This window comes from Somniosus microcephalus, chromosome 1 (assembly GCF_052327205.1).
Source record: "Somniosus microcephalus isolate GS21.2 chromosome 1, FLI_Smic_1.0, whole genome shotgun sequence".
Taxonomy (NCBI): Eukaryota; Metazoa; Chordata; class Chondrichthyes; order Squaliformes; family Somniosidae; genus Somniosus; species Somniosus microcephalus.
The window spans coordinates 115,185,433-115,211,962 of NC_140987.1; the positions used below are offsets into that span (position 1 = coordinate 115,185,433).

Below are 26,530 nucleotides of genomic sequence, written 5' to 3' on the forward strand. Positions count from 1 at the left end.
GACTTACCATCAAGTAACTTTAAAGTAAGCTTTAAGTAACTTATAAACACACTATATACACAAGAGAGGTCTTTACCATGCCTCTGGTAGAAGCCTCTTACAATACTGAACAGACCAGTATTTATACCAGTCCAACAGGAAGTGACATATGACAGGACGTGAGGTATGTACACAGTTCATAGTTCACAGGAAGTGATGACATAACTTCCCGGAAGTTATCATTTTTATCACACAAGCCATGATCCTGACCAACGGTTCTACCACAGACCCAATTCACGTACGAACCAGGGTCAAGCAAGGCTGTGTCATCGCACCAACGCTCTTCTCGATCTTCCTTGCTGCAATGCTCCATCTCACCCTCAGTAAGCTCCCCACTGGAGTGGAGCTAATTTACAGAACAAACGGGAAACTGTTCAACCATCGTCAACACCTTCACTGAAGCGTACGAGAGCATGGGCCTTACACTAAACATCCGTAAGACAAAGGTCCTCTACCAACCTGCCCCCACCACACAGTACTGCCCCCCGACTATCAAAATCTACAACAAGGCCTTGGACAACGTGGACCACTTTCCATACCTCGGGAGTCTACTGTCAACAAGGGCAGACATCGACGACGAAGTCCAACACCGCCTTCAGTGTGCCAGTGCAGCCTTCGGTCGCCTGAGGAAGTGAGTGTTTGAAGACCAGGAATGCAAACCCGGCACTAAGCTCATGGTCTACAGAGCAGCAGTGATACCCGCCCTGCTGTATGCCTCAGAGACGTGGACCATGTAAAGCAGGCACCTCAAAGCACTGGAGAGGTACCACCAACGCTGCCTCCGCAAGATCCTGCAAATCCATTGGCAGGATAGGCGCACCAACGTCAGTGTTCTTGCTCAGGCCAACATCCCCAGCATCAAAGTTTTGACCACGTTCAATCAGCTCCGATGGACGAGTCACATTGTCCGCATGCCCGATACGAGACTCCCAAAACAAGCGCTTTTATCGGAGCTCCGGCACGGCAAGAGAGCCCCAGGTGGGCAGAGGAAACGCTTCAAGGACACCCTCAAAGCCTCCTTGAAAAAGTGTAATATCCCCACCGACACCTGGGAATCCCTGGCCCAAGACTGCACAAAGTGGAGGAGAAGCATCCGGGAAGGTGCCGAACACCTCGAGTCTCTTCGCCGGGAGCAAGCGGAAGCCAAGCGCAAACAGCGGAAGGAGCGCACGTCAACCCAAGCACCCCACCCACCCACCCCTTCAACCACCGTCTGCCCCACCTGTGACAGAGACTGTAGGTCCCGCATTGGACTCATCAGTCACCTGCGAACTCATTTTTAATGTAGAAGCAAGTCATCCTCGGTTCCGAGGGACTGCCTAAGAAGAAGAAGAAGAAGATGATCACCTGCTAGGAGATGCTCTAACATATGCAAGGTATTAACTAACACACTGTTATGTTAGCAGCAATGGGGATTTTTCTGTTACAGTCCAGGCAGGAAATTCTGAAACCTGCAAAGAACCAGAATAATAAAGTAGTGGAATAACAACAGAAAAGGCTGGAAGTACTCAGCAGGCCAGGCAGCATCCGTGGAGAGAGAAACAGAGTTAACGTTTCAGGTCTGGGACCCTTCATCAGAACTGGAAAAGGTTATAGATGTAGCAAATTGTAAGCAGGTGCAGAGACAGGGAAAGGGGGGGGGAGGGGAGGAAGGAATTGAAGGAACAGTCTGTGTTAGGGTAAGAGGCAGGAGTGGTTAAATGTTGCAAATGGGGATGGCAGAATCATCAACAGCCGCCTGAAAAATGGGGGCAGGGGTTATCGTCTGAAATTGTTGAACTCAATGTTGAGTCCAGAAGGCTATTAAATAAAGTGGTGGGTCCAAAAACTGTGATTGAACTTAACTACAGGAAGGAACTGAGAATAACAGGCCAATTAAAAAATTTGACCTGGTGTCTCATATGTCAGAGCAATTGGCTTAAAACATTGTTCAGGGCTGTCCATTACGTATATAATACCCTGCACTTTTCCTACAGGTGCATTGCACTTATCTCTCCTCTGCTGATGGCAGAGGCTCCAACAGGGGTGCAGGTACGTAAGACGCAGTGCTTCTTTGATACCTTGCCAAATGGCCAAATGCTCATGCGTGAGCACCATGCTATTTGACTATGAAGGCCATCACTGTTGAACCCAACCCTGCCCTCACCTGGCATCCATAGAGGAGCAAGTCCAGCAAGAGTTGCTATATAGCAAACATCAGCATGGAAACTCGGTAACCGAGGGACATGGAGGTCAATTGCTATGTGCCCAGTGGGAGATTAGCTTATTCTATACAAACCAAAGGTATCAAACATAGGACAATTGAATATCTTAGTGCCACATAATGTGGTACAGTACATTTATCCACTGAACCATTGGGTGAGGTGTTTTTTTCTGGTCAGCCGGTGTCTGACGCACATGGAAACCCAGCGTAAGAGTCTTCAAACCAAGCGACTGAGAAATCCACACAGGCAGAGTTTCTGTTTGCCCAATATGGAGCGCGCATTCTCTCTCCATAGCAACAGACTCCACTTACCTGAGCCCAGAGATTTTAGGATTAGGTTGGTGTTATGTATTGTGTGTTCTATTGTGTGTTCTCCTCCCACCTGTGGTGGCGCTGTCACAGGAGATAAATGGTTGGGTGTTCTCTGTTAAGTTTAGCTCTCTTTGTTCGGAACTTGCCAGAACTTCCTTTCCTTCCAATAAAGCACTTCATGTTTGAATCTCTGAGTTCTGAGTCCTAAAGTGGCAACGAGGAGCGGATGAATCTGTGTACGTTACGGGTGCAGTGAGTAAACAGAAATTTTAATTTGAAACGTGAGATGGCTACTATATTAGGAAACATCGGTGATTTTGATGAAAATGTGGAGCAATGGAGCGCATATACGGAACGTTTTGACTATTTTGTATTGGCGAATGCGGTGGCAAATGAAAAGGTCGTGCCTACCTTTTTGAGTGTAATCGGGCCGAAGACATTCAATTTACTTCACAGCCTCATGCAGCCAGATAAGCCAGGAACTAAAACATATAAGCAACTAGTGGAAATTCTTGGAGCACATTTTTCACCAAAACCTCTGGTTATTGCTGAGAGATTTAGATTTCACAAACGGAGTCAAGAGGAGGGGGAATCAGTGACGATGTTTATTGCTGCTTTAAAAAGGTTATCAGAACACTGCGAGTTCAAGGAGGTGCTGAAGGACACCATTAGAGACAGACTCGTGTGTGGTCTGCAAAATGTAGCCACACAGAAGCGCCTTCTTACTGAGGACAACCTTACTTTGAAAAGGCCATTGAAGTTAGTGTCTCCATGGAGATGGCGGAAAAGGAGGCTCACCAGTTGAGTTCAACAGGGAGAGTTCACAAGGTGTCGTCTGAGCCTAAAGGTGCGCGGAACGGCACATGTTACCGTTGTGGGAGAACGGGCCATCACGCTAATGACTGCTGGTGTACGGAGCTGGAATGCCGAAATTGTGGCAAAAAGGGTCACATTGAACGCGCCTGTAGAGGTAAAAAAAGAACAGACAAAGCTGGGAAGCATGGAAGCAAAATGTCTGTATTTGGACAAGAGAGGAAAAAGAGTGTTCATTCAGTGCAGTATGATAGAACAAGCAAAACAGAGGGGAGCGACACCTCTGAGGAGGAAGAGGTGCACATACTGACGGTTGCAGCTGATTCAAATGGCTACTGGGTGTCACCACTGGTGGAGGGACAATCAGTGCGGATGGAGGTGGACACAGGCGCGGCTGTGTCCCTTGTTTCAGACACTGTCTACAACAAAATGCTAAAGCATCTTACCCTTCAGCCAACAAACATTGTGCTAAAGACGTATACCGGCGAACCTGTGGCCATGAGAGGCGTCATTGAGGTGACAGTTAAATTGAACGGACAGACTGCAAAACTGCCACTATATGTGGTAAAGGGAAATTACCCATTGCTACTGGGACGTGCGTGGCTAGAGAAAATCACGCTGGACTGGCCTGCAGTCCGCATGATGTCAAAAGGGGAGTCAGGTCTGACTGCAGTGTTAAACAAACATGCAGAGCTCTTCAATGGGGAACTTGGGAGCATGAAAAAGATCAGCGTGAGACTGGACATTAAACCTGACAGCAAGCCGAAGTTTCACAAAGCCCGACCTGTACCCTATGCAATTAGGCCAAAAGTTGAGGCTAACTTGGAGGCCTTAGTCGAGAATGGAGTCCTGGAGCCTGTGAGCGTGAGCAAATGGGCTACACCCATTGTTCCTGTCCTGAAAAAGGATGGATCTGTTTGAATCTGCGGGGATTTTAAAGTGACTATTAACCCGGTGCTGTCTGCGGAACAGTACCCTCTTCCCCTCATTGATGATCTTTTTACGGGCCTGGCCAGAGGGCAAAAGTTCAGCAAAATAGACTTATGCCAGGCTTATCTACAAATGCATGTCGATGACAAATCAAAGGAGCTGCTGACAATTGTGACACACAAGGGGCTATACAGGTACTGCCGCCTTCCGTTTGGAATTATGTCGGCCCCTGCTCTATTCCAAAGGGCAATGGATCAGATTTTGAGTGGACTGCCAGGAGTCCAGTGCTACCTGGACAACATCCTTGTCACTGGGACAAATGAGGAGGATCATCTTCTGAACTTGGATGCGACACTACAACGACTGAAAGAGTACGGACTCAGAGTTCGTAAAGACAAATGTGAATTCTTTCAGTCTTCAGTTGAGTACCTGGGGCATGTGATTGACGCTACTGGCCTGCATAAGGCACCGTCAAAGGTCAAGGCGATCATGGAGGCCCCAGCACCCCAGAATGTGAGCCAGTTACGTTCATTTCTGGGGCTACTTAACTACTATGGGAAGTTTATTCCAGACTTAGCAACATTGCTGAAGCCGTTACATCAGTTGCTATTTCAAGGCAAAACATGGAAAAGGACTGAACTGTGCAACGACGCTTTTGCCCAAGCAAAGAAAGCATTGCTGAAATCGGAGGTCCTGACACACTTCGACCCAAAGCTACCCGTGCAGCTAGCATGTGATGCATCACCATATGGTGTGGGAGCAGTCATATCCCACATCATGCCTTCGGGTGAAGAGAAACCTATCGCCTTCGCATCACGCACCTTGAACAAGGCCGAGAGTAACTATGCGCAGATCGAGCGCGAGGCCTTGGGAATCGTTTTTGGAATTCGAAAATTTCATCAGTACCTGTTTGGAAGAAGGTTCACACTCCTGACGGACCACCGTCCATTGACTTCAATCTTCGGGCCCCACACCGGAATTCCGTCTCTCGCTGCAAGCAGGATGCAAAGGTGGGCTTTACTGTTGTCAGGACACACATACGACATCAAATATCGCAAATCAGACTTGCACGGCAACGCAGATGGTCTCTCGAGGCTACCCTTGCCTGTTACTCCCCCAGTGCCTCGTCAGATAGACATCTTCTACTTTAGACAAGTGGAGGGAGCACCTGTCACTGCAGTTCAGGTGCGAAGGTACACCCGCAACGATCCAGTCCTGTCTGAGGTAATGGACGATGTCATTCGAGGGAGAGCTATAGGAGATTCTCCTAGTTTGAAACCTTACGTTTCAAAAAGAAATGAGCTCTCCATCCAGGCAGGTTGTCTTCTTTGGGGACACCGTGTCATCATTCCGCCACCTCTGAGGGAACCTATACTGCAACAACTTCATACAGGCCACAGTGGGATGGTTCGGATGAAGGAAATGGCAAGAAGCTACTTCTGGTGGCCAGGTCTCGATGGGAATATTGAGGAGAAAGCCAAAACATGTTCTCCATGTCAAAGGGCCCAGAGTGTTCCACAGCTGGCAACCCTACACCCCTGGGATTGGCCTGCAGAAGTGTGGCAGCGAGTACATGTGGACTTCGCCGGTCCTTTCGAAGAGAAGATGTTTATGGTGGTTGTAGACGCTCGTAGCAAGTGGCCGGAGGTCGCTGTGATGAGGTCTACCACGGCAGATAAAACAATTGAGAAACTTGGTGAGATGTTCAGCCGTTATGGCTCACCGGAGCAACTCGTAAGTGACAACGGTCCACAATTTGTATCACAGGAGTTTGCAACCTTCCTGCATGTGAATGGTGTACAACACATCAGGTCTGCGCCCTATCATCCCTCTACTAACGGCCAGGCAGAAAGGTTCGTGCAAACTTTGAAGCACACCTTGAAGGCATCGCAAGGTCAGGGCTCAATCCACCAACGTCTGAACAGCTTCCTGTTGTCCTACAGGAACGAGCCGCATGCCACAACCAAAACTTCCCCCGCTTCGCTCATGATGAAGAGGCAGTTGCAGACAAGTTTTGACTTACTCAAACCTCCAAGGGCAGAGCAGGTTGTCCATCGTCAACAACAAGCTCAAGTTGAAAAGAGAGAGATAAGAGCCAAGGAGAGACGGTTTCATCCAGGAGAGCACGTCCTAGCTTGAAACTACAACACTGGACTGAAATGGGTTCCTGCTACGGTGATCGTGCAGACGGGCCCTGTGTCTTACACGGTTGAGACTGCTGAGGACGTCGTCTGGAGAAGACACACAGATCAACTGTTGCTAGGAGCAGAGACTGCCACAGAGGCTCCAACGGCTGGATGGCCTGAACTGTTTCCGGATGATACCGCAAACCAGCATCCTTTGCCACAGTGCTCTTCTCCAACACAGGAAGTCAAAGAGACTGTTCCACCTGTGTAAACTCCTGACTTTCGACTGACACAGGCACCTTCTCCATCCAGGCCTGTGTCAATGCCTACTGCTGTGGAAGCCAGCGATGACCGCCGGTATCGTGTCAGAGAGCAGCGGCCTCCAAGACACTTGGATCTGTAGGCTTAGTGACTTACCCACAAGACTGGGGCAGAATAAACCCCAGGGTAAAGTCAGGGGTTGAGGCAGTCTACCTCTACCCTAGGTTCATTGAGTGCATTACCTGTTGAGGAATAATGTGGACCTTCCATTTGAGAGGGGAGGAAATGTTATGTATTGTGTGTTCTATTGTGTGTTCTCCTCCCACCTGTGGTGGCGCTGTCACAGGAGATAAATGGTTGGGTGTTCTCTGTTAAGTTTAGCTTTCTTTGTTCGGAACTTGCCAGAACTTCCTTTCCTTCCAATAAAGCACTTCATGGTTGAACCTCTGAGTTCTGAGTCCTAAATTGTGTCTAGGTAGAAAGGTACCGACACAACAGTTGGCAAGAATGTAGCCCCAAAATTGTAAGACTCTCCTCCTGCTGTGGAGTCTTGGCCCTCAGAAGCACAAGTCGGAGAATCAGGCATGGAGGTCCGCATACCTCCCAATTTTCCAAGCATTAATCAGGAACCCTGTGAATCAGACATACTAGGCTCAATTTTAATAGCCCTGAAGAGGTAGGTTTGGAGGTGAGTCTGTAGCGAAAATCAGAAAAAATGGCATCAGACATCCAACCTCCATCCTGCCCCCACCCGATTTTCGTGAGTGTCTGTTCAGCTGCTCCCAAACTGACCCAACTGGAACTGGTGGGACAGGTAGTTAAGGCAGTTAAGATCCTGTTAACTGCCTTGCTAATCCTATTTTGATAGTAGTTTCCCATTTTCGTGCTTCTGGCTCCTGTTTCCTGTCTTGTCAGAAGTAGGCCAGCTTCAAGGAGATGAGTTGCTGGAGGACATGATTTGTAGTAATTGGTGCAGCACTTTAAAAGCACCCCTGAAACATGGCTGACATTCAAATGCAACAACTTTGCTGTTGTAGGTATGGGATAAGATTTTGCACATCTGCTGACCTTGTGACTGTTCAAGCTGACACCCACCTGCAGTGTGACCTGAATGGAATAATATCAGGCCACTTTGGCTGTGCGTTTGCAAGCTTGTTGCCTCAAATGAAATCTATAGCAAGAAGATGGGAAACATTTATGTCCTTTCATCCTGATCCTCATAATCGGAGGAGCAGCAGCCGCGTGACTCAGCGCAGATCTTACTGGGAAGAGGAGGAGGAGGAGGATGAGGGGCGCCTTGCGTGCCCTGTTGTGACCAATGCAGCATCCCTCCAGTTTGCTGTTGCCTGTCAAGCAGGGTATGCACACTGCCATGCCACATTTGCATAAGCTTATTCTTCAACCATAGGTGGCTACCATATGGCTCTGTAATTGTAGGCGACATTTGTCTAACATTATATATCATCTCTGCTATACCCGGTTATTTCCTATCACTTTCACCATCAGCATTACAAAAGCAAGTCGCCCTGAGACCTCAATGCGCATTTGCCATTTCCCAGAACACATAGGCCACACAATCAACTGTTTGCCATAATTTTTCTTTACCACATGACAAAAGGATCACAAACCAAGAACATTCAGAAAAAAAGACATAACACCCATGTGAGTCCCCTTGTGACTATATGTGCTTAATCTTTCTCTTATGTATGCTTCTACGTGGTGCTACCCCTGTAGCTTCAGCAGATGTAGAGGCACCTTGCTGACTCGGATGCTGCGCCTGCTTACACGCCTTTGGCGGGCGTACTCTGGGTTTGGGAGCCTGGGTGGGCTGTTCAACAGTCTGCTCTTCCTGTGGCTGTGTAGGGGCTGAAACAGCCATCTCAGTTGGCTCTGCAAAGTGGGTCTCTGACCGAAGGTGCCACAGTGGCATGGTTGTGTGAGCGCTTGGAGAGGAGCCCACTTCCTTATGTCCTGCCAACAACATCACTCTCATAGGTCAGCCGTACCTAAGTGCTGGCATGTGGCTGGAGAGCTCCTTGCTGCACATCAGGGGGGCAATGAGGACCCGTATCTGCACTGGCAGTCCTCATCACAAGGACGTCCATGAAGCTCTGGTCTCTCTGCTCAACAGCTGCCCATCTCTCCTCCAGAGATGACAATCTATTTTGAACATTCACCATGTTTTCCTGACTCTGGCGACTTATTTCCTCTATGGCGGTAGCCAGCCTTTCCACAGAGGTGGCCATCCTATCCATGGTGGTGTGTTCATGCGCCATTGCCTCCAAATGACTCCACACTCTATCCACACTCGCACTAACCCTGGAGGCAAACCCTTCCAGAGAGTCCTGCACTTGTTCCTGTATTTCCCGAATCGCTCTTTTTCTGGATGGCCCCAGAGGCACAGCATCTGCATGCAGCTCAGCAGAGCTAGGAGATTGCTGCGACCTCCGCCGAGGACTCTCCACTGCTGTCGCTGTCTCCACCATCTGCTGATGCTCACTTGTGCACTGTGCTAGACCAGGTGGCAACACTACTTTAACTCGCGAGGGCCACACCGAGGTGTGCGTTGCTGCGCTGGTGCTGGGTGCACTGAGTCCTGGTGACGCTGCTCCCTCAGAGGCTTCAGGTTCCTCTGAGGAGTCTTCTGGCTCTTCGTCGGGATCGTGGGGAGGGGGGCGCTCGATGCTCCTGTGGGAGAGTAAAGGCATGATTTAGACATCTGATATTGATGTAGCAGACACAGCCTTTTGTACAGATGATACAACGTCATTCTCTATGAACATCATACGCCATTGCAGTCAATCACTAAATGTCAATGAGAGGGATGAAACTCTATTATGTCACTAGCTTCCTCTAGTGTGCCCGTCTCTCCATCGCCTACTTCCAGATCCTCGCCACTCCAACAATTTTGTGTGCAGCCTCCTCAGCATTTGTCAAGGTTGCTAGGGTTGGTGTACCTCCTCCAGTCAGTGCTCTCTCCATCTTATTGTGTGCTATCTTTTCCTGCAAGGAGGGACACAAGCAGAGTTTCAACCACAATGATGGAGTGAGTGTGACGAATCCCTACCATAGAAGCTTTGAGGGAGATGAAGATGGGGTGAGGTGCCAAGAGGAAGCTAGCTCCCTGTGTGTTGTTAGTTGTTGTCACTGCATGACAGTGAGAGCAAGTCTAAGGGGTGCACAGGCAGGATGGTGAAGTGATTCAGTACAGAGACAGAGATGGATAGGTAAGGATGCAAGGGAAGTAAGGGTAAGGTGGGATGTGGAGGAGCAGGTTTACAATGCAGAGTGCTGGTGATGAGAAGAGAAGGAAAACAGATTGAAGGTAAATGTGATGGGAATACTCACTTTTGATGTTCGCACAAGATCATTAAATTGTTTTCAGCACTGGATCTAGGAGAGTGAACAAATGGACCTTGCGCTGACCTCCTCAGCAATGCGCAGCCAGGCTGCCTTGGTCTGCTGAGAAGGCTTCCTCCGGCCATCCGGAAGGAAGAGAATCTCCCTGCGCCCTCTTACAGCATCCACAAGAGCATGGAGGGACACATTATTAAATCGAGGAGCTGCCTAGAACTCATTGTGGTTGTAACAATATCACTGACTATCAGAATGCAGAAGAGAAAGGCTTAGGCTGAATGGGAGCTTTAAAACCAGCTGCTATGATGATGTCATCAGAGGCAGCCAGCCAACCTGATCGCACTCATTGGACTGGCCAGCGCGCCCCAATGAACTCAAAAAGCTGACTAAATTAAAATTGGACATCAACAGCTGATCCCGCCAGAAGCGGCTCCGGAACCCGCCCACCATGCAACCCGACTCCAACCCGCCTCGGGAATTAAAATCGAGCCCACTGACTTCTACCCCCATTACTATGATCTGCAGTCCTGTTGAGCAAGTCTCTAAGCTGGGAGCAGTGTCTCACAATTTCAGGGCTTATATGTCAATCATCACTATTTCACTGAGAATTGTACCACTAATAAAATCAATATGCCTTTCCACTTAATTTAGTGATTTCAATCATTTTATTTATCATGGCATATAAGAGGTAATTTTAGAAAATTGACCCCCTGGCAGGGAACCTTGCCTGACAGCAGTGTATATGGGGAATTCGGATGTGTGCTCCACCCTTGAATTCCTGGTGAGCAAAGCTTTGTGCAGGGAGCGCAATTTCATAATATGACCATGCAACATTTTTATGAGTTCTTACTGGGACCATGAGACTTACTTGGTTGTCTGTCAGACGGATTTATTAACTTCATCGCCTTTATGTCATTAAATTCCTGCTCTTCATTGACTCCACCGAAAATGTAAAGCTGAAAAAAAAAATTTTTTTTTTCATTCATTTCTATATTTAACATGATGATGGCAGTCAAAGGCAGTATATTTAATCCTAAATAAAAACAGAAAACGCTGAGTCTAAACACAAAACCTATTTCTTTTTAGATTCTGACTGAGTTGTTCCATATTTACGCATTATTTTGTTTTTCTTTCAGATTTCTAGCATTTGTAGTTTTTTTGCTTCTATTTAATTTGAAAACTGCTTGACTTTGCTGTGCTCAGTGAGTTATGTTGCCTTTGTTTTACTCACTGACTAAAACATTTTAAAAATCATTTTTAGATTTTTGAGAAGAAGACAAATTAGCCGCTAAACTGTTGCTACCAAGTAATTTGCTCCCGATTTGATAGTGCAGTCCCTGTCACATTCAGAGCAGAAATTTCTCGGTAGAGGTCCTCAAGCTGCTATATAAACCGTAAGCTGATGCTTACACCAGAGCACCATACAGTCAATTCACCATGGTACTTAGGGCTGTCTGTGAGAGACATCTGTTTCAAGGGAAAGGACCATGGGACTAACAACCCACAAAGCACCGACAAGCAAAAAAATGAGAACTTATTGCTGAAATAAACAAGTAATCCCAATGTCCCTCAGGCTAGTGCAGGGGATCAATCTTGTGTTGTGGAGACCAATTTACTGTTGATCTCAGAATCCACAAGGGTCTGAACATAGCATATCCAGCAGCACCTGTTAACCTGTAAGGACTAAACTACAACAGGATTTGGGAACAGTACTTTCCCTGGTGAGATGGATAGTTAACTGTCTCCTCGGCAGTGTGCAGCCATACAGAATTCTAGCAGGCTTGCAAGAAAAAAGCCAGAAAGTTGTTTAGAGAAAAATAAATGTGAATTAAGGAGCAGAAGATTTCTTAATGCAGGTAGTGCATTTGTTAAATGAAAAGCCTAAGGCAGCACAAAAACATAGAAACTAACCACAAAAGCATGCACTAACATATCAATTTCACTTGGTCAGAATTTGCTAAAATCACAATTTATTCAGCTATGGAGGTGCTACGTTTCTTGTTAAATATCATTACATTTTTAATTATTTCATTAAAGTCACTGTAGGTCAGCCAGAGGCACATATGTAAAAGCATAATTAGGCACTCTTTAAAACTGCTGAAGATCAAGTTTATTGTTTTCCATTTTTTTCTCAGATTCCTTGCCTTGTCTCATGAAAGCATGATTCATGTTGGTATATGGTTCCAAGAATGGCAGCAAATCTCCTGTATGTCACGTGGCTATTCTTCATGTGTGCGTCTGGATGGTGAGTGTCAGCAGGCTATTTGAACATGGAGGACATCAGAGTGAAGCTTGAATCTCTCTTTAGCCATACATCTGTCCTTTCCAGGAGGGGTTGCTGGATCAGGAGCTGGCAAACTCCCTGACTTTTTTTTCCCCTTCCCTAGCCCAGGGATGACAAAGCCAATTGTAGCTCTCTTACTGATGCTCCTGCTGTGATCAAATAACTAGCACACACCTGGGATCAAAGTTGGGACCTTCTTGATCTGTAGGTCGGTATGTATAATACTTTAAAAAATATTTTCCATTGTCCACGATATGACAGATCCAGAACTTTTAAAAACCCAAGTTCAAGCAGGAATTCTGTGTGCAGGAAGTGTCTCCAGCTGCAGCTCCTCGAAATCCGCGTTTTGGAGCTGGAGCTGCGGTTGGAGTCACTGCGGAGCATCCCCGAGGCTGAGATCTTCATGGATAGCAAGTTTAACGAGGTGGTCACACCGCAGGTAAAGAGTGCACAGGCAGACAGGGAATGGGTGACCGCCAGACAGAGTAAAAGAACTAGGAAGGTAGTGCAGGAGTCCCCTGGGTCCATCTCCCTCTCCAACAGATTTTCCGTTTTGGAGAATTTATAATGGGGAATGAGGAAATGGCAGCAAAATTAAATAAATACTTTGGCCTAGAAATTCAGTGGCCTGCGCCACCCGTTAGCGCCCTAAGAGGGCACTTAGTGGGGTTTGCGCCACTGGCCACGCCTCCTGCTAAATTTAGCGGGACGCTAATGGCGGCGCTAGCCGTTAGCGCTGTGCCGCTCCCGATGATGTCATCGGTGTGCGCAGCGCCCCGCTACCACCCCGATCGCAAAATTTAGTAGCGCCCCCTGCTTTAATGCCGGTCGCAATTTGTGACCATATCAGGGTGGCCTACCTGCAGCAGTAGAGGCGCTGAGGTGCGGGGCGGCCATTTTTTTTGCTGGCCGCCTGCCAGCACCTCTCCACGCCGCCATCCCCGGCCTCCTGAGCACCCCCCCCGCGGAGTGCCGGCTGTGTCCCAAGAGTCCGGCACTTCTCCTCGGTGCCGGGCTCTTTTGCCGGCACTCGCGATCGCTGTCCACGCTGCAGCAGGCCCCTCCCCTTTAAGAAGGGAAGGAAGGCCTGCAGTGCCGCAGCGTGTGGCGCTGCGGCACGTTGCACTGTGATTTTCAGTTACAGCGCCCCAAGAGGGATGCGGGGCGCCTCGAGTAGCACCGCACTTCCGTCTGGGGTGCTGAAACTGAATTTGCGGCGGGCGGCCGCGACTCCTTCCGCGGCGGTACTTCCGGCACCCTGGCGAATTTCTAGGCCTTTGTTTCTGTCCTCACAGAGGAAGACACAAAAAAACTCCCAGAAATACGAGAAAACCAAGGGTTTGACGAGAATGAGGAACTTAAAGAAATTATTATTAGTAAAAAAACAGTTGTAGGAAAATTAATGGGACTAAAAGTCAACAAATCCCAAGGACTGGATGACCTACATCCTAGGGTTTTGAAAGAGGTGGCCATTGGAATAGTGGACGCATTGGTTGTCATCTTCCAAAATTCTATAGATTCTGGAACGGTTCCTGCAGATTGGAGGATAACAAATGTAACCCCACTATTTAAGAAAGGAGGGAGAGAGAAAACGGGAAACTACAGACCTGTTAGCCTCGCATCAGTAGTTGGGAAAATGCTGGAATCTATTATAAAGGATGCAATAACTGGGCACTTAGAAACTAATAGTAAGATTGGGCAGAGTCAACATGGATTTATGAAAGGGAAATCCTGTTTGACAAACCTATTGGAGTTCTTTGAGGATGTAACTAGTGGAGTAGACAAAGGGGAACCGGTAGATGTGGTGTATCTGGATTTTCAGAAGGCCTTCGATAAGGTCCCACACAAGAGGTTGGTGAACAAGATTAGGGCACATGGAATTGGGGGTAATATACTAGCATGACTTGAGAATTGGTTAACAGACAGAAAACAAAGAGTAGGGATAAACGGGTCTTTTTCAGGATGGCAGGCTGTGACTAGTGGGGTACCGCAAGCATCGGTGCTTGGGCCCCAGCTATTCACAATCTATATCAATGATTTGGATGAGGGGACTAAATGTAACATTTCCAAATTTGCTGATGATACTAAGCTAGGTGGCAGTATCAGTTGTGATGAGGATGTGAAGAGGCTTCAAGGGGATATCGACAGGCTCAGTGAGTGGGCGAGAACATGGCAGATGGAATATAATGTGGATAAATGTGAAGTTATCCACTTTGGTAGAAAAAACAGAAAGGCAGAGTAGTTCCTAAATGGTGAAAGATTTGGGAATGCAGATGCTCAAAGGGACCTAGGTGTCCTTGTACATGAGTCACTGAAAGTGAATGTGCAGGTGCAGCAAGCAATTAGGAAGGCAAATGGTATGCTGGCCTTCATTACAAGAGGATTTGAGTACAGGAGTAAAGAAGTCTTACTCCAATTAAATAGGGCCTTGGTGAGACCACACCTGGAGTACTGTGTACAATTTTGGTCTCCTTACCTAAGGAAGGATATACTTGCCATAGAGGGAGTGCAACGAAGGTTCACGAGATTGATTCCTGGGATGGCGGGACTGTCGTATGAGAAGAGATTGAGTAGACTAGGCCTGTATTCTCTTGAATTCAGAAGAATGAGAGGGGATCTATTGAAGCATACAAAATTATTACAGGGCTTGATAGGATGGATGCTGGGAGAATGTTTCCCTTGGCTGGGGAGTCTAGAACCAGGGACCACAGCCTCAAGATAAAGGGTAGGCCATTTAGGACTGAGATGAGAAGAAATTTCTTCACACAGAGGGTGGTGAATCTTTGGAATTCTCTACCCCAGAGGGCTGTGGAGGCTCAGTCATTGGGTATATTCAAAACAGAAGTCGATAGATTTCTGACTAGTAAGGGCATCAAGGGATATGGCGATAGGGCCGGTGAATGGAATTGAGGCAGAAGATCAGCCATGATCTCATTGAATGATGGAGCAGGCTCGAAGGGCCGAATGGCCTACTCCTGCTCCTATTTCTTATGTTCTTATGTTCTTAAGCAGTTATTACATATTGTCTGTTTAAACCAGCCTGCAGCTAATTTAAACCAATACTAACAGGGAAAAGAAAGAACAATGTGCACCTTTCAGTAGATTAAATTAATTTGTTCCAATTACAAAATTGTAAATTATTTATCTTGACTACCATTTCAAATGTGGAGTTAATCAAGGCTAGAGATGCACAATTAAATTATGGCAGACACACATAGATGTTATTGGTTTCCACAATTACTTTGTATAGACAGGCATTCTCTCTCCAGGGAGACAGAGAACAAGGGAAGTAGACACTAAAGGAGATATGAAAATTAGTGTATACAGAAACAAGGAAATATTTAAGAATAAAATTACAGTCAGTGCATTTTAAAGAGGCCTATCCTAGCTAGATGATAGGATGGTTGGTTTCTTTACTTTGGTGAAATAAGTTGATCGTATCAGGGTTGTACTGTCTCACATATACTGTTCTAATACAGTTGTCATTTCCTACATTTCCACTGTGTTGAAATCAAGAACCATTGCACAGTCCCCAGCTCTAACTCATTCTTTCCCAGTTCCTCCCTCAATGTTTCTCTCCTCCTACAATCTTCAGACTTTTAAAACCTGAGCTAGGTAATTGCTTATCATAACTTCCTGATTTGCCTCATTTTCTCTTTTACTCATTTTTCCCTTGGTGGTGTCCTGCACTATAGGCCTTGGGCCTGTAATTTGGTCTCTCAGTTAAAAACTAACAGGATATAGACTTCACTTGCTGCCCTGGTGTAAAACAGGCATTGTGGATCAGCCACTCATTATTGAAACTGTCCTATTTTAATTTCCCATCCACAACGACAGTTTTGTGCCTGGGCGACAAGTTGAAAACCTACCCCAATATCAGACAGAATACTAATATTCCAAACAAGACATTAGTGGGTTGAAGCTCCAAAATTGCAACACACCCTGCCATTCAATCTGCCTCCTAAAAGATGGGATAAGTTATATAGAATCATAGAAGCACAGAAGGAGGCCATTTGACTCATCATACCTGTGCCGGCTCTCTGAAAGAGATACCAATTAATCCTACTACCTCGCTCTCTCCCCATAGCCCTGCAAATTTTTCCTTTTTAAGTATATATCCAATTCCTTTTTGAAAGTTACTGTTGAACCTGCTTCCACCACCCTTTCAGGCAATGCATTTCAGATCATAAAACTCGCTGAGTAAAAAGAAATTCTCCTGATCTCTCCCCTGGCTTTTTTGCCAATTATTTTAAATGTGCCCTCTGTTTATCAACCCCCCCCACCCCCCTCCCGCCAGTGGAAACAGCGTCTCTCTATCTACTCTATTAAAACCCCTCATAATTGTGAACACTTCTATTAAATCCCCCCTTAACCTTATCTGATCTAAAGAGAACAATCCTTAACAAAGAAAACAAAGTTGTAGCATTTTTTAGTCAAGCTGTTTGTTGAAGACTCTGAGGCAAAACTGACACAATGGCCCTGAATTTGCAGTCGGAGTCTTATGTTCATTAATAAATAGACATTCTTATTATGAACACAGCTAGCTTTTGCTAGTTACTTTATTGAGCACATGTGGACTGGTACAGTATCTGTAGAGGCTTCCATCTTGACTGTTGCCTTGTGGGTAGCCTAGTGCCTCATGAGTAATGTAGTCTTAATATATATATACAGCTGGGTAGTGTAGTCTTATATACAGCTCTACACAGCTCTACGGCTCCACCTAGTGTCCACTATAGAATGACATGTTATTGATCATTACATCCCCCTTTCTTTGAGGTTTAACAAAATCAATATCAATCAACTTTCAAGAAAGCAATAAAGATAATATCAGTAACACTTTTGTTAGTGCTCTATAAACATAAACATTTTCAAAACAGTCAACACATTTTCAAAGCTTTACATTGTACTCAAAGATTCAGTCTATCAGGCTCTTTTACTTCACGTGTGGATCTTCTCAACACGGGTAAGTCTGATGTGTCTTCATGAGATTGTTCTGGCGGTGAATGACAAGATGCAGTTGCGGCATTGTCATCAATCTGGTCTTGAATAGTCTCTTGTGTCTTTAGGAGGGAACGGCGGTTCCTCCTGAGAATCTGTCCTTCCTCAGTTCTAACAGTGTATGACCTTGGTCCTACTTCCTCAAGAACTGTAGCTTTCCTGTTCCATGCATCTGGATCCTCAATCCTGACAACATCATCCCTTGTCAATGGTTTTAGAGTTTTGGATGACTTGTCATAGTATGATTTCTGTTTCAGCTTTAACAGTTGAAGTCTCTGTCTCAGTTCCTCACTTTGCTGTTCTTTTGCACAGCAGGGTAGTGTGGTGTGCAACTTGCGACCCATTAGTAGTTCAGCAGGTGAAGAACCACAGTCTAAAGGTGAGGCTCGGTAGCTCAGCAGGGCGAGATAAGGATCAGACTTGCTTTCTGTCGCTTTCTTCAGTAGCTGCTTGAGAACTTGAACACCTTTCTCTGCCTTACCATTTGACTGAGCATACAAAGGACTGGATGTGATGTGCTGAGTCATAATGTGCTGCAAACTGTTGCCACTCCTTACAGTTGAAGCACGGACCATTGTCGCTAACGGCAATCCTGGGAATTCCATGTCTGGCGAAGATGGATTTCACATGCATTATAACACTGCTTGCTGTGGTGCTTGAGAGCAGCGCCATCTCAGGATAGTTAGAATAGTAGTCAATCACTATTAGATAGTCTTTACCATTTAAATGAAAAAGGTCCATACCAACCTTTTGCCATGCTGCTGTTGGTATGTCAGCTACTATCCTTGGTTCCTTTGCTTGTTTGTTTTGGTGTTTCTGACATGTCTCACATTTGCCTATCATGTTCTCAATGTCCTTATTTATGCCAGGCCAATAAACAGTGTCTCTTGCTCTCCTTTTGCATTTTTCAATTCCGAGGTGTCCCTCATGAATCCTTTTGAGCATGTCTTGACGTAGAGCCTGTGGAATGACTATTCTGTTCTGTTTTAGTAATAGTCCACTTGCGACACTCAATTCTCACCTTATGTGAAAATATTTTGGACAGGAACCTTTTGGCCAACCATGATGAATGTTCTCTATTACTGTTTGTAATACTGTATCTTTTACTGTTTCTTCTGCTATTTGCTTTGATTTTGTGTCTGACACGGGCAGCGCAGCAGTGACCATACTCACATGAACATCCACGTCTTCTTCAGTAGAGCTCACATGACTCATTGTGGGTGCTCGGGATAGTGCATCTGCTAACACTATGTATTTGCCTGGTGTGTAGATCAGTTCAAAGTCATATCTTTGCAGCTTCATCATGAGTCGTTGAATCCTTGAAGACATCTCATTCAGGTTTTTTTTTATGATGGCAACCAGAGGGCTGTGGTCTGTCTCAACTGTGAAGGTGGGAAGTCCATATATGTAGCCATGAAACTTTTCTAGTCCGACTACCAAGCCTAGACATTCCTTTTCGATCTGGGCGTATCGACACTCAGTATCAGTCATAGACCTGGAGGCATAGGCAACAGGCTTCCAATCTTCACCCTCTGCTTGTAGCAAGACCGCACCTAGGCCATCTTTTGATGCATCCGTTGACACTTTGATTCTTTTTGTTGGGTCAAAGAAGGTGAGTACAGGTGTGGTTGTCAGCACTGTTTTGAGGTTTATCCACTCTTGTTCATGTCTTTCTGTCCATGCGAACTCATTTGTTTTATGTAGCAGGTCTTGCAGACAGGCTGTCTTGGCTGACAAGTTAGGAATGAACTTTCCAATGAAGTTTATCATCCCCATGATGCGTAGCACTCCTTTTTTGTCAGTGGGTCGGGGCATTTTGAGTATGGCGTTTACTTTTTCCATATCTGGCTCTATTCCTTTACCAGATAGATTATCTCCTAGGAAAGTGACTTCCTGGATGCCAAACTGACACTTGGCTTTGTTGAGCTTCAGTCCATTCCGGCGTATGCTCTGTAGCACTTTAGTCAGTCTCTCATTGTGTTCTTTCAGTGTGGAGCCCCAGATGATGATGTCATCAACATAGACCTGAACTCCTTCCAGACCTTCAATTATGTGTTCCATCGCTCTATGAAAGATTTCAGATGCAGATATTATCCCGAAAGGCATTCTGAGGAAACAATACCTGCCAAATGGTGTGTTGAAGGTACAGTATTTGGTGCTCTCTTCATCCAGTTTTAGTTGCCAAAATCCTTGTGAGGCATCGAGCTTTGTAAAGTATCTGGCACCTGACATTTCACTGGTGATTTCTTCTCGCTTGGGAATCTGGTAGTGTTCACGTTTTATGTTTGCATTTAAGTCCTTTGGATCCATGCATATTCTTAGATCATTGTTCTTTTTCTTTACACATACCATGGAGTTAACCCAGTCTGTTGGCTCTTCGACTTTCCTGATGACTCCTAGTGTGGTCATTCTGTCCAGTTCATTCTTGAGCCGGTCACGCAGGGGTGCTGGTACTCTTCGTGGAGCATGTACCACTGGCTGAGCATCCTGCTTTAGCTGGATCTTGTAAGTGAATGGTAGAACTCCAAATCCTTTGAATACATCCTGGAAATTATTCACTACAGAATCCACCGAGTCATCTGGTCTGCTTATGGCACAGTTTATACGGTAGACTCTTTTGACCAGTTCTAAGTCCTCACAAGCTTTGTCACCCAGTAGTGAATCAAGCCTTTCAGCCACAACAGAAAACATGAGATGATGCACTTTGTCTTTGACTGTCACTTTAAGTCTGCATACACCTAAGCTATCTATTTTCTGTCCATTATAGTCCTTCAGTAGTACTGACTTTTTCTGTATTTTGGGCTTTTCTTTCATATTGTTAATGTCACTCATACTGATTAAGTTTGCTTTTGCCCCAGTGTCTAGTTTCAAGGTAACTAATGCTCCATTTACCTGCAGTGGGATCATCCATTTGTCCTCTTTTACTGCATTAACTTTATGTTCAGCATTGTCCATTTCTGAGGGCTGCACATTTTCTGTATCCTTTTTGATATTGTCACATGACACCATTCCTACAAAAAATGTCTCACTTAAATCAGTGTCCTCAATTACATTAACTCGTTGCCCTTTCTTAGTTTGTACTTTTGAAAAGCATTGTTTGGCAAAGTGATTATTTCCATTACACTTTGTGCACATTTTTACAACCGCTGGGCATTGTCTTAACTGGTGTTTGTAACCACAGCGTTTACAATTAAAAATTTCATCCTCCAATTGCTTTTCATTTCTGTTCTGCCCATGTTTCTTCCCCTTATAGGACACAGCACCGACAGCAGCATTATCATTCATTACAATCGCATCATTATTGATTTCACTGAAAGTCTTTGCGTGCTTTCGAGCTAGCTCGCTGGCTTGGCATATTTTCACCGCATTTTCCAAATTTAGTTCGGTTTCTCTCAACAGACGTTCCCTGACTTTTTTATCATGAATACCAAACACAATCTGGTCACGAATCATGGATGCTTTGAGCTCAGAGAAATTACATGTCTGTGCTTTCAGTTTCAGATCAGTTACAAAGCTATCAAAGTCTCATTTTGCTGCTGTGTCCGAGAACAGAAGATGTATCTTTCATAAGTCTCATTCTTTTTGGGAGAGCAATGTGCATCACATTTTTTTAGCACATCTTTGAATTTTTCTCTGTTCTCCACTAGATTAAATACAAATGTATTAAATACCTCTGTCGCCTGTGGGCCTGCAACCGTGAGCAGCAACGCTATCTTCCTTGCGTCTGGCTTCGTACCGAATCCGATGGCTGCAATGTAGAGTTCGAATTGTTGTTTAAAAGTCTGCCAATTGTAGTCGATTTTTTCTGTGAGTTTCCAACGCTCTGGTGGCTTCAAATTCTCCATGTCGCTTTTCACAATTTTCAGCAGATCTTCACCACCCTGGTACCATCTTATGTTCATTAATAAATAGACATTCTTATTATGAACACAGCTAGCTTTTGCTAGTTACTTTATTGAGCACATGTGGACTGGTACAGTATCTGTAGAGGCTTCCATCTTGACTGTTGCCTTGTGGGTAGCCTAGTGCCTCATGGGTAATGTAGTCTTAATATATATATACAGCTGGGTAGTGTAGTCTTATATACAGCTCTACACAGCTCTACGGCTCCACCTAGTGTCCACTATAGAATGACATGTTATTGATCATTACAGGAGGAGTACCTCCAGAGTACGCCATTGACCCGCAAAATATTTCCAAACCTGTCTCCTGGCTCTACAGCTACGGAGTGGTCAGGTCCTGGGCCTACAGACGTATGCCTAAAGGCCCATGGATCCCAGGGACGCAGGCGATTCGGAAGCATCCCTGGGATCATGTGAGAAAGGTCCTCCAATGAGAAAGGAGAATTCCATTTACGAACGGAATCCTCATAAACCCTAATGGAATCCTGAAATAATTAAACGATTTAGACAACTGCAATAAAAATACTTTGACAGATTGCAAATTCCGGGCTTTCGAGCATGCGCAGTGCATGCGGAAACCCAGAACTTGCGGGGCCTTTCAGAAAGCTCACGACGGCATACACTGAGCGTACGCCGTCATCGGGACTGCAAATTCAGGGCCTATCAGTCTCATACCATTACAAGTTAGCACCCAATGTGGCGAGATCTCTGGTTTTAGTTGCCTTTTTCACCCTCCATACTGAAGGTCAAACAGAGCTTTGAAGGAGGAAATAGGAAAAGTTGAAAGGGGAATGTTTGAAATGATTGGTTCCTGTACTTACGTGACTATGAAGAACAAATGCTGCATGGTTATGCCTACGTGCGGGGGAAATCCCAACATATAGAGGCATCTTCCACTTCATTTTTGCTGTAATATAAATGGTGTTAATAAGAGATTCACTGCACCTCTTAATCCGTACCAGACAAGCTAACTCTAAAGTCCATTGCACCAAAAGATCTGAGTGTTTATAATAAAGGCACATTATAATGTTAGATTCCCTATCTATGGCACGGCCTTCCTCATTCTTTGAATATGGTTTATTCTCTACATACAAATGAATAGGTCATCATCCAAATTGGGAAAATCATAGACCTGAATGGTTCTGAAATTCTGCGGGGTTCTGTTGGTCTGACTCCAGCAGGAGATCAGTGGATCCCCCAGACAAATGGCAGCGACACCATTTCCCTGGGGGATATGGGCAAATTATTTATCTCAAAATCGAAACCCGTAAAAACAGTGGTTCACCTCGTTTTCTGTGTTTTTTTAAATTATCACACAACCAGCATGATGGTCTGAGTAGTCTTTCCTATTTTCAGAGACTGATGTTCTCAAACTGTTGCTGGTTCACTCTGGATTCAGTCACTCACCCCACTTTTACTGTTTGTAGTTCTTTAAAAATAGGTGAATGAATGAATATTTTCAATGACAATACACTGAACTGATTAGATTATGATTTAATTGTACAGGTATCTTTCTAGTACTATCCTTAGTACAAGAAACTGAGATAACACTACAGTGGCACCAATAATCAAATACAGTAATTGAACACACCAAAACACTGCTACCTTCAAGCAATCTGGGAGAACACAACCTGTGATGTGTCTAAGGGCTGAAATTTTTAATGCTAATAAATGAATGATTTAAAATGCATCTTGACATTTTGTGTAATGTTGGAGCTCTGTAAAATCTGAATGAAGGAAAGAAAGACTTGCATTGAATAAACAACCTTCAAATATGTAACAGAATGCAATTGCACTTCTGTGGGAAAATATATGACGAAATTCAATTTTAAATCAAAACAATAGGTATGAAAAGGTGTGAAGCTACTCAGCATTTGGAATAAACTCACCCTACTTTATTTTTCATGTGTCGGCATCGCGTGTTGATATCAAGTTCCTCTCCAAGGAGCAATAAAATGGCAAGATTGGTACTTTTATCTTCAATGATTATGCATTCAACACAAAGAATAAGTAATAAATGATTGCTTATTACTGCCTATTGGTCACAATGTGTAATGGAGCAGCGGCGGACCTGCGAGGGAGCAGCGGCTGTGGGTGAAAATAAAGGTTGGTGATTTTCAGGCCCAGTCGAGCAGCGGCAGCAGCGGGAGCGGCGGACCTGCGAGGGAGCAGCAGCTGTGGGTGAAAATAAAGGTCGACAATTTTCAGGCCCAGTCGAGCAGCGGGAGCGGCGGACCTGCGAGGGAGCAGCGGGAGCGGCGGCAGAATTCGAGAGTGACGTCACAGTACAGAAAGTGACGCCGGCGCAGGGGAAGCAGCTGATTGGGTGAGTACGGCCAGGTGAGTATTTATACTACTCTATAGTTTGACAGTTAAGGTTAATAGTTTATAAAGTTTAAAAGGTCTTAATTTTGTGGTTTATAGTTGCTAAGGTCTCTGTTGTGTAGCGGGGAGTGCTAGGAAACAAGGGCCCTTGAGTATCATTTAATTGTAGTGTAATTGCTGGTATTGATTTGATTTAATTTAATTTTAATTAATTAAAGGGTAAGTCTTGGCAGGACAGCTTGGCCCCATGGCATGCTACTCCTGCACTATGTGGGAAATCAGGGACACTTCCTGTATCCTGTGTCCCTGACGACCATGTGTGCGGGAAGTGTATCCAGCTGCAGCTACTGGCAGACCGCATTGTGGCACTGGAGCAGCGAATGGATACATACTGGAGCATTCGCGATGCTGAGGACGTCATGGATATCACGTTTAATCAGTTGGTCACACTGCAGGTAAAGGCTCCACAGGCAGGAAGGGAATGGGTGACCGCCAGGCAGAGTAGTAGGCACAGGCAGGTAGTGCAGGGGTCACCTGTGGCCATACCCCTCTCAAACAGATATACCGCTTTGGATATTGTTGAGGGAGATGGCTTATCAGGGGAAGGCAGCAGCAGCCAACTTCCTGGCACCATGGGTGGTTCTGCTGCACAGGACGGGAGGAAAAAGAGTGGGAGAGCTATTGTAATAGGGGATTCTATTGTAAGGGTGTAGGGGGTGGCGGGTGTGGCGCGTGCGCCCAGTCAGTTATGCCCCTGACTATTTGTGAGTGGTTCGAATCGCTCCCACGCCCCTGGGTTCTAGACACCGGACTTAGGTACAGGCAGCGATACAGAAAACTCAAGTAGACAGGTGGTTTGGATGCAAGCAAAAACCAAGATTTTATTGAACAGGAAAATTAATACAGTCTTAAAAGAAGTTACCACTATAACATTACAGGCAAATGCACTTATACAGGGAATGGGGAACACACGGCACATCGAGGGAAAACAACTATCTTAACAATCCCCTTATCCTTATCCCACCCGCTATACCTAACTAGATTAAGCTATGAGGTGTCAGAATCTATGCTCACCAATCAAAAACGGGGTTTGCTCAATTCAAAACAGCGGTGGGGTTAGGGGTTCGCTCTTGGTGCTCTCTGGAGCCTGCCGTCGTAACATGATCTCCGGGTGCTGCAAGGGCATCGTCCAGGTTCGAGTACCCCAAAGTCAAAGTCTCTGTTTGGGTACTTGACCTTGCAGGGATGATTCTTCGTCGACAGCCGCCAGTTTGAGTTGGTGTGCAGATATTCGAAGGTCGGCCGAGGCTGAAGGCCCGATGATTCAAAACCTCCCCTCGTTTGGTCTTCTCCAGCCGGTCTGCCCCTCGGTGGTTTTCCCTTCTCCCCTCATCGCGTCCTGCCTCGCCTGGCCTGAATCTGTCCATGTCTGCCCGACCCGGTGCTGGGGCAGTTCCAGATGGAGTGGGAAAAGGGCACGGGCAGAGGCCAGGAGGTAAGCGTGGGACGGGAAAAGAGTGGCAGCCACGAGGGCGAGGGGCCCAAGGAGCAGCACCAGCACACCAACCAATGAACTCTACGGACCTCCTCCAAACGAATGAACTAGCAGCCCCAACTCTTCACGAACCTGAACCCCCTCAATGCTACCCGGGGCCTTCAATTATACCTTCGTCGAAAACCCTTATCTTCGCGCCAAATCAGGTTAGTTCTTTGTCTTAAACTTGGCGGGCCAGTTTAAACAATGATAGCAATCTATACTGACGGTTTTTAGATGGCTGGTAATCGCATCTACCAGCCCGATAATTGACTTATATTGTCCTGAAAGTTCCTTGATGGGCTTGTCCAACCTCGATGGCTGTGTTAATCTGTTTCCGATAATGTATGCAGACTGTTTGATGGTCTTAACTATAGGCCTAAACTGCAATTAGATCCGTCTCCAATTCAGTCTAATGCATAATTCAGAGTCCTGTCTCGTTCCAAAATACAAAGTTTCTCTTCACAGAAAACCTGCAGCCTTAGTTTCGATTTCTCCCAAGCTGTCTGCGCTGCAGAATCCATTTTGGAATCCCACAGGCTTTCTGCCACGAGGCACGGACGCCATCTTGGGTACCCTTTTCAATTAAAAAATGCCCATGCAGGGTCCCCTTTTAATAATAACCTTCGGGGAGATGCAGAAATTTTGCGAATCTTACAAGGGGAATAGATAGACGTTTCTGCAGCCGCAAATGAGACTCCAGGATGGTACATTGCCTCCCTGGTGCAAGGGTCAAGGATGTCTCGGAGCAGCTGCAGGGTAGTCGGGGGGGGGGGGAGGGTGAACAGCCAGTTGTCGTGGTGCATATAGGTACCAACGATATAGGTAAAAACCGGGATGAGGTCCTAAAAGCTGAATATAGGGAGTTAGGAGGTAAATTAAAAAATAGGACCTCAAAGGTAGTAATCTCAGGATTGCTACCAGTGCCACGTGCTAGTCAGAGTAGAAATAGAAGGCTATTTCAGAGGAATACGTGGCTAGAGGAATGGTGCAAGGGGGAGGAATTCAAATTCCTGGGACATTGGAACCGGTTCTGGGGGAGGTGGGACCAGTTCAAACCGGACGGTTTGCAAATGGGCAGGACCGGGACCGATGTCCTTGGGGGAGTGTTTGCTAGTGCGGTTGGGGAGGGTTTAAACTAAAATGGCAGGGGGTTGGGAATCTGTGCAGGGAGAAAGAGGAAAGGGAAACAAGGATAGAAGCTAAAGACAGGAAGGAGAAAAGCAAAAGTGGCAGTCAGAGAAATCAAGGGTTTAAATCAAACATGGCCACAGTAAATAATAATTCTAAAAGGTGTAAGAGTGTTTAAAAAAACAAGCCTGAAGGCTTAATGCGAGGAGCATTCGTAATAAGGTGGATGAATTAGCTGCGCAAATAGATGTAAATGGATATGATATAATTGGGATTACGGAAACATGGCTCCAGGGTGGCCAAGGCTGGGAACTC

General features: G+C 45.7%; 1 protein-coding gene across 4 annotated transcripts in view; it reads right to left on the minus strand.

Moving 5' to 3' along the window:
- LOC147124305 (kelch domain-containing protein 3) overlaps positions 1 to 26,530 on the minus strand; it is a 173,869-nt gene that overhangs the window by 42,172 nt on the left and 105,167 nt on the right. For all 4 annotated transcript variants that reach the window (XM_085984851.1, XM_085984818.1, XM_085984829.1 and 1 more), the window contains one exon: positions 10,910 to 10,997. In XM_085984851.1, coding sequence (XP_085840977.1) covers positions 10,910 to 10,997 — 88 coding nt within the window. The remainder of the gene's footprint in view (positions 1 to 10,909; positions 10,998 to 26,530) is intronic.